General features: G+C 29.9%; 1 protein-coding gene across 2 annotated transcripts in view; it reads left to right on the top strand.

The window, feature by feature from the left end:
- The window catches only part of LOC132746430 (engulfment and cell motility protein 2-like), a 60,444-nt gene extending 51,713 nt beyond the window's left edge, over window positions 1-8,731 (top strand). For both annotated transcript variants that reach the window (XM_060735561.1, XM_060735560.1), the window contains 3 exons: window positions 4,099-4,268; window positions 4,783-4,920; window positions 5,632-8,731. In XM_060735561.1, the coding sequence (XP_060591544.1) occupies window positions 4,099-4,268; window positions 4,783-4,920; window positions 5,632-5,787 (464 nt within the window). In that variant the 3' untranslated portion in view covers window positions 5,788-8,731. The remainder of the gene's footprint in view (window positions 1-4,098; window positions 4,269-4,782; window positions 4,921-5,631) is intronic.
- The last annotated feature ends 1,231 nt before the right edge of the window (window positions 8,732-9,962 follow it).

The raw sequence follows: 9,962 nt of genomic DNA on the forward strand, positions 1-9,962 counted from the left end.
TGTATCAGTAAGTTTGTTGTCATGGTTACCATTATATTCATGTCAGTAAATCTGCATGTCCTCTTACAGCATCACAGAGAGGTAAGTTTTGTACATAAACATGCTATTACCAAATTAATCAGAAAGCAAATATTGCTGATTTTTTGGTCCTTTTTGCTGCAAATTCTGTAGAAAATACAACTGTTTTACTTTAGAAGTGGTTAATTTTAAACAGATTATTCTTTTGTTATATCCCACAAACACTCAAAATATTGTTATATCCCACAAACACTCAAAATATTGTTATATATCACAAACACTCAAAATATTGTTATATCCCACAAACATTCAAAAAATTGTTACATCCCACGAACACACAAAATATTGCTATATCCCACAAATACTCAAAATATTGATATATCAGACAAACACTCAAAATATTGTTATATCCCACAGACACCTAAAATATTGTTATATCCCACAAACACTCAAAATATTGTTATATCCCACAAACACTCAAAATATTGTTATATCCCACAAACACTCAAAATATTGTTATATCCCATGAACACACAAAATATTGTTATATCCCACAAACACTCAAAATATTGTTATATCCCACAAACACTCAAAATATTGTTATATCCCACAAACACTCAAAATATTGTTATAACCCACAAACACTCAAACACAAATACTCAAAATATTGTTATAACCCACAAACACTCAAGATATTGTTATATCCAACAAACACTAAAAATATTGTTATATCCATCAAACACTCAAAATATTGTTATATCCCACAAACACTCAAAATATTGTTATATCCCACAGACAATCAAAATATTGTTATATATCACAAACACTCAAAATATTGTTATATCCCACAAACACTCAAAAAATTGTTACATCCCACGAACACACAAAATATATCACAAACACTCAAAATATTGTTATATCCCACAAATACTCAAAATATTGTTATATCCCACAAACACTCAAAATATTGTTATATCCCACAAACACTCAAAATATTGTTATATCCCACAAACACTCAAAATATTGTTATATCCCACAAACACTCAAAATATTGTTATATCCCACAAACACTCAAAATATTGTTATATCCCACAAACACTCAAAATATTGTTATATCCCACAAACACTCAAAATATTGTTATATCCCACAAACACTCAAAATATTGTTATATCCCACAAACACTCAAAATATTGTTATATCCCACAAACACCTAAAATATTGTTATATCCCACAAACACTCAAAATATTGTTATATCCCACAAACACTCAAAATATTGTTATATCCCATAAACACACAAAATATATCACAAACACTCAAAATATTGTTATATCCCACAAACACTCAATTGTTACATCCCACAAACACAGAGCTCCAGATAATTATTTTGGCCAAGGGGTTTTTACCCCTCAAAATTTAGAGCGAGGGGTAAAATGTAAAATTTGAAAAACTTAAGGGGTAAAATCTGTCAAAAAAGCATTTTGCATTTTTTATAAACAAATTAAACTTATTGTTTTTGTTTGTTTGTTTGTTTATTTTCTTTTTTTAAGAAAAACCTTTAAAAACAAAATACTGATTCAATGTGAAGCAATACAAAACATGCCCTGTAAAGTCAGACTTCCAGAGTATACTGGAACTCAAGTTTAGGATACAGAGCAAAATTATCAGGGCTTCCATTTTCAATATTTGGAAGTCAAAGACTTCAAAATCTCTGATATTGAAGGTCACATTATATTGGTAAAGAAGGAAAAGTATTAGATTTTCGGAAGTCACATGCCAAAATGAAGGAGTAAATGAGTCCCAAACTTCCACTATTGGAAGCCCTGAAATAAATATATTTTCTAGGAGTCAATATTTTTCTTTCTTTATTTCTGTTGGCATGTAGCTTATCATATGCTCCAGTTTGAACAATTATAGTTGAAATTAAAATTAAAAAAAAAAACAGATTTTTTATCTTTCCCTTAAAAAAAGTATTGGTCTGAGAGAAAATTGTCCGTAACTGTAGACTGGGTACGAAAATATTGATTACAAACTGCAGGTGAAAAACATGTTATTTTGTTTCAACAACAAAAGTGAAAAGAAATTAAAATATATTTTTGTTTATATGAGACATAAGCATGTCAATAGATGACTAAACAAACTTAATACTATGTTAACTCCTACGATGATTATCTGGCAAAAATTTATATCAATAATTTCACAGGTTGATCTACGGGAGTTACACTCTTCTCTTCTGTACTTCCTGCTACTTTCGTTTTTAACATGCGTTGTTGACAACAGAACTTTTAGTTTTCAATGCAATAAAATGGAAATATATTGTATTTTTATGCTCAAAACATCCTCTATCTGAATATCAAATGTTTACACTTCTATTCTTTTACGCTTAAATTTTGACATACAAGCGTATTTTCATTTTGTTGTGCGTAACTTTGACGCACGAATTTTGAAAGTGATGTGTATTTTAGATTTTCCATGCGTATTTTACGCTTATACGCACGCTATCTGGAGCTCTGCAAACACACAAAATATTGTCATATCCCACAAACACTCAAAATATTGAAATATCCCACAAACACTCAAAATATTGTTATATCCCACAAACACTCAAAATATTGTTATATATCACAAACACTCAAAATATTGTTATATCCCACAAACACTCAAAATATTGTTATATCCCACAAACACTCAAAATATTGTTATATCCCACAAACACTCAAAATATTGTTTATATCCCACAAACACTCAAAAATTGTTACATCCCACGAACAACAAAAAATATTGTTATATCCCACAATACTCAAAAAATTGTTACATCCCACGAACACACAAATATTGTTATATCCAACAAAATACTCAAAATATTGATTATAATCAGACAACCACTCAAAATATTGTTATATCCCACAGACACCCTAAAATATTGTTTATATCCCACAAACACTCAAAAATATTGTTATATCCCACAAACACTCAAATATGTTGTTATATCCCACAAACACTCAAAATATTGTTATATCCCACAACACTCCAAAAAATTGTTATATCCCAACACTCAAAATATTGTTATTCCCACAAAACATCAAAATATTGTTATATTCCCACAAACACTCAAAATATTGTTTATAACCACAAACACTCAAAATATTGTTATACCCACAAACACTAAAAAAATATTGTTATATATCACAAACACTCAAAATATTGTTATATCCCACAAACACTCAAAATATTGTTATAACCCACAAACACTCAAAATATTGTTATATATCACAAATGCTCAAACACAAACACTCAAAATATTGTTATAACCCACAAACACTCAAAATATTGTTATATATCACAAACACTCAAAATATTGTTATATCCCACAAACACTCAAAATATTGTTATAACCCACAAACACTCAAAATATTGTTATATATCACAAATGCTCAAACACAAACACTCAAAATATTGTTATATCCCACAAACACTCAAAATATTGTTATATCCCACAAACACTCAAAATATTGTTATATCCCACAAACACTCAAAATATTGTTATATCCCACAAACACTCAAAATATTGTTATAACCCACAAACACTCAAAATATTGTTATAACCCACAAACACTCAAAATATTGTTATATCCCACAAACACTCAAAATATTGTTATATCCCACAAACACTCAAAATATTGTTATATATCACAAATGCTCAATCACAAACACTCAAAATATTGTTATATCCAACAAACACTAAAAATTTTGTTATATCCCACAAACACTCAAAATATTGTTATATCAATGCATAATGTATCACAAATAGGTTTCTCTATTCCTTATAGTCACTATGGCAAAATTAAATGGATTTCTTAGGAAATCTTCTTTCCAATTTGTGTGTAGTTTTGACATGTATTTATTGTACTTTTTACATGTATTTATTGTACTTTTTACATGTATTTTATGTAGTAAATTATATTGTAGTTTTGAAAATAGGGAAATTTTTTTGTTATGATTTGAGAGTATTTTTTTTTTCTATGAAGAAATTTTCCTATAGAAGGAACAATTTGTTCACATGTTTGCTACTGTATTTCAGATCGGTATCAGTTTTGGCGACTGTCACCAAATCATAAAGCGTTCCATTATGGAGATTGTAATGAGAAAGAAGAGTTAAGTTTAGAGCAGTTACAAAATAAAGTCTCTGTCATGGAGATCAAGGAACTTGTTGTAGGCAAAAACTGTTTGCCAGTCAAAAATACCAAACGGGTATACATGTTGTTTTAATTTTCAACTTTCTAGTCTTTAAATAATATTGAATTACAGGCATTTATAATGACTTAATGAGCAGTCCACCTTCACTACTCTTTGTGTATCTTTACTCAAAATTGTAGTTTCACTTGCTAGTCAAATGATTGTTTAAATTACAAGTTGAAACACTTAAAAATTTAGAAAATGTTGGCTGTTCCCATCTTATCCAAGGGTGCAAATAAACTTTTACAGTTACAACATGGTTAAATATATTGATTATAAGAGCAATGTGTTGATAACTCTATTGTGAAGGGTAGTACACCATGAAGCTACAATGGTAAAAGTTTGTTTTTACCCCCAGATTAGATAGGAAAAAGCCACATTTGCTAAATTTAGGACAACAATAACATCTATTATCTTGTTTATAGTGTTGTTTAAGGCAAACTTAATCATATATATTACTTGAGAGGACATTAAATGTGGTAACAGAAATATTATGATCGTAATCCTGATTGTAGAATTTTTATTTCAGATGCAGCCAGAGTTGGCATTCTCTATAGTATTAGAATCATCGAGGGCTGACGATGAAGTAGCTCATCATTTCCTAGCTAACAATGATCAAGAATATATGATCTGGACTGATGGAATTAATGCACTACTTAACTGTAAAGTAAGTTAGTTTAATAGGAATCTTGAGAAGTCATATATGTATAAAGTCATGTTACTCTCAATCCACTTGCCTACAAGAATAGTGTGTAAAGTTTATGTTGCCATGAATAAGTTTTATATAAGACTGAAATATACAAAGATGTAAAAAATGAAATTTAGATCCATGATTGCCTCAGAAAGTAACAACTTGGAGTATTTTGGTTTACTTAAGAGTACTTTAGCATTTGTGTTCTTCATTAATGCAGACTAAAGCACTGTCACTTTGAAAACATTACAATGCAGGAAGTACATGTATAGGGTATACAGAAAAATGAATATATTTATAGCTTTGATGTAAACACTAAACTGACTTCCTATCAAATATTAAAGTAAAATTCGAAATATGTTGCAGCCACAAAGATTTTTTCATAAAGATTCATATATTACATATAATACATTTATAATTTATACGTATATAATAAATTGCGAAGGTTAACCGCAAGACTGTTGTAAGTCCTTCTTTATTTCATATAAGTTACTGCAGTTTTGCAGTCAACTCTTAATACAGTATTCTATTCTATGGCTTTATTTGGGCCGTTATCATTGTTTCTTTACTGATTCATGTCAACGAGAAGCAGATTTGAGAGTGGTTGAAATAATCTACCAGATTTCATCATAATCAAGCTGAAAAAAAGTGAAATGTCAAATCAGTTGTCTTAATTATATGTTTCAGATGACAAGTCAAAAGACCAGACAAGATATGGATGTATTACTAAATATGGAAGTAAAATTACGATTATTAGAAACAGAAGGAATTACAATTCCCAAGGAGCCGCCACCGATCCCACCAATGCCTGCTAACTTCAATTTTGCTTATACTACAGCCTAGCTTTAACCTGCTAACATTTATTGTGCTAAATTATTGTTATTGTATTTCCTTGCTTTCAATTTAGAACTCCCCATTGTTCACTTAAGGAATTCCAGTAGATTAGACAGCCATGTCAGACTTAATGTGTATACTGATCAGGCTAAATCTGTACTGGTAACATAGTCTGTTGTATTTGCAGCTAACATTCTGAGTTTTAAGGCACATTATGCCGCAGAAATTCAGAAATATTTTTTGTTCTTTTTGAGGAGATGCAATCATGTGTTTAATAATGTTTTAATAATAAATTTAAAACATCAAAGAGGCTTATCAGTATAGGAAAAGTAGTGCTGAATGTGAAATAAATTGTAATAAAGATAGCAAAATATAAACAAATAGTATTTCGACTTTCATACAAAAATACTAAAGCACCATAACAGTGCCAATTTCTAAACAGCAAACAAAGCTATTGGCTCATTGAGTGTTTTTTCAGATATTGCATCAGGACCTCATTACTGAAACATTTTTGATAAATTTTTGATAAATGAAAATAGCTGCATTGTAGGGGGCATAATGGGCCTTTAAAATAACAAATCTCGTCTACTTTTTGAGGAAATGTTGTTTCAGAATAAGACTACAGTATCTGTATATGAAAGTTTGTACACACTTGTAGTAGTATTGCACTGAAGTGTTTGATATTATTTTTTTTTCATTTTATAATCATTGTAACATACATGTGAAGTCTCCTACTTTAAGTGGGAGACTCCCACTTTCTGCAGCCATATTTTCAAAGATTTTTCTTAAAATAAGAGGTATTTTCACAAATTTAAGAAATTTCCCCATTTTTGGTATCAGGATTTCCTTCTTTGTTTATTGCAAATTCTAAAATCTCCCACTTTTTGAAGAAAAATCTCCCACTTGAGTTATTTTGAAATGCGCTGGCCAGGCTACAAACTGTAAAGTAAGATTTGGTGGTTGTTATAGATACTTGCAGTTTTGGGTTAAAAGAACAGATGATACAATATGATTTTATGTTCTTCTGTCATGAATAGATAGATACACATGCTAATTTGTAAATGTTTTAAATGTCAGTAACTTTACTTACTCTATTTTAAGACTTTCATCAAAACTGAATTATGAAGAAATAACCCATTCAGGCATTGTTATGTGACTGAAATTAAACTATAAACATGATTTTGCTGATTGTTGAACAAACAAAGATATTATTGAACATTTATAAGAAACAGATTAAATATAAAATTTGAAAATAAAAACAATCATAGCCAAATGTTATTTTGACTTGTACTTTCACCAGTCACACTTGGTGAGCATTATGCCACTTTAAGTTAGTTATTGGGACTTACACATATTTTGTTTAAAAGCTTTTAATGTGCAATATGTATTATATATATAATTGTATATAATATTCTTGTATACATGTTTATGATGAAATATTGACTGTTTTAACGAATTGTCTTATTTTATGTATTTTATTCAAAGTAACATACAATACTATTCTTCACTTTATATCTCTACGTTGGTGTGTATGTATAGAGTCAAATATTTGTATAATGATTACGTCTGTTAAAAAAAACAAAAAAAAACAAAAAAAACAAGATTTATATTTTTCATCAAATTGTGGTGAAGTAATTCCCCCTGTATATCCATTTTTTGACATGTATGTCTTTTCTCCACTTAGAGGGACCATTTTGTCACTTTGGTGCAGTAACAGGTTAAGTCTTTCTAAATTTAATAGGAGTTAACTAAGTCATTGCACTAAGGTGTAAGGTGTTTCTGTTTTATTACCATTGTTGTATCTATGGTAAATTTTGTCATCTTTTTTCAGGAATTTTACATTTTTTCTATAATCTATATATATATATAAATTGAGGAGACTATTTTGTGTAGTTTTGATACATCTTACGGTCACAATAAGGATCTATTTGCATGATGTTATTTCTTTTATTTTTTTTCTGCTGTACCAAATTCTTCCATTGAATGAATGCTACATACATGTATTTCTGAATGATTTAATGTAGATTGTTTATATGTTACATGATAATGTATGTGTGATATGTTTTCTACAGTTTAGTCAAAAATAGAGTTTATACAACTTTTAGTGTGCTATGGTTTTTATCGCTAATTAGTAATGTTGTGCTTTGATTGATATTATATTTAATAGTAATATGCCCTTCTCAATGGCAAAGATGATAAGATAAATGTTGTCAAATCATTCTCATTTCATAACTGTGTGCTATCAGGTTATATAGTAGAGCATGTTTGTAACGTCACTTTTTATTGGATAATATTGTGATGTTTATAGAAACTTTATACATGGCTGCTGTCAATTTATAAAGTATTTTTTTCCCCTCTTATAAGGAAAATTTGCTGTATTATGAATTTGTTATAAAGATTCTTGACAATGGCTTCAGTTATGTATGTAAACAACTGTTTGTATAGGGCAAAAAAACAACCTGTCACAAATCTTCATAACTAATAATATAGCTGTTTGTATCACGCTATTCTGTTATACTTTGATGGTTCTTTTAGTTTTCCATGTGATAAGATAAGTTATCTTGGACATTAAGACTAATGGTCAATTGTCTTCAACCTCTGAATCAGAATCTTGTGGGATTAGTAGTCTTGTCACTTGCTGAGAAATTGGAAATTACAGGTTAGTTATCAAGGAAAACAGGTCAGGTTATCTTCGGACATTTGACCAAAAAACGTGTTAAAATCTGCAAAAAAACAAAAAAACTCTTTGACTGTCTGAAGTATTCTGCCAGTACAAGTAAAATCTTGAACATCACATATGACGGTGTTAGAATTGTTAAATGATTTTATGTCGTAATTGTTGATGAAAACTGCATAATTATTACTTTTTACTGTGTATATGACACCATTCTTCATTCCATTTGTATTGTTTGTTGAAAATGATATAGAAGAGAATAAATGATCTGAAATATTATTGGTTTATGTCATTGTTTTATAAAAACTAATTGCAATAAAGAGACTTAAATATTGTTTGCAGTAAATTTGGGAAAAAAGAGAGTTGTTGAAATGTATGCAAAAGAAAAAATAATGATCTTGGTACCTTTGAGATTGTGTCACCATCATAATAAAAAGAATTCTTACATATCAGACACAATTACCTACTGCATACACCGGTGCTAGAAAACCAGTCTTACACCCTGTTTGCAAGTCATTAGTTGCATGCTGCAAATGATGTCATTCCTGAGCACCTTTTATGAATAATTTGCATTCTTGGAATGATGTCATTTTGCAGTTATGAAGGAAGTTGAAAATTCAGAGCCTTGTTACCATCTTAAACAGTTACCATTGAGGTACTTATTCCGGTCTGTACAAGATCCTTATAATATCACATTCCAGGAGATTAAATTACACAGAGGACATACATGTACTAAAATATTTTATGACCACACATGTATAAGATTTGAGCCGCATCATGACAAAACCAACATAGTGCGTTTGCGACCAGCACGGATCCAGACAAGCCTGCGTATCTGCGCAGTCTGATCAGGATCCATGCTGTTTGCTTACAAACCCTGTTACAAGAAGAGAAACTGATAGCGAACAGCATGGATCCTGATCAGACTGCGCGGATGCGCAGGCTGGTCTGGATCCATGCTGGTCACAAACCCATTATGTTGGTTTTGTCATGATGCGGCTCATATGTTAATTATACAATCTTCCACATGCGTTGTCCAGATGAAATCAAAACAAGACGGTAAGTCAAGTACCAAATACTAGTAAACATGGTTTAAAATAGTTTGTGCCTAGATTCTTGTTATGAAACTTAATTCAAAGGTTATCATAGAAATGAATTCCATGACTGAATCTTAATTATTATTTGTGCACAAAAAAAAGAACGTAAAGAAATGCAAATACATGCATTGTTTAAATTAACACAATAATTTTGATTGTATAAAGACAACTTTAAGAAAGGCATCCTGTTAACAATATGGTAAATCAAGATACTTTTATTTATGGAGCCAAGTATAAAATTGAACCAAATCTGTTTATATGATTAGATGCCATAACCACCCTCCTGTGTCAACCTCCTTTATTTCCTATAGATTTATATAGCAAAAGAAAACTGATAACACTATATAATGTACCAACAGCCTATTGTATCAAGTTTGTACTTTTCATAAATATCAATGCACTGCACTATCAAT

The sequence above is a fragment of the Ruditapes philippinarum genome, unplaced genomic scaffold (assembly GCF_026571515.1).
Source record: "Ruditapes philippinarum isolate M1 unplaced genomic scaffold, ASM2657151v2 ctg623_1_1_1_1, whole genome shotgun sequence".
NCBI lineage: Eukaryota > Metazoa > Mollusca > Bivalvia > Venerida > Veneridae > Ruditapes > Ruditapes philippinarum.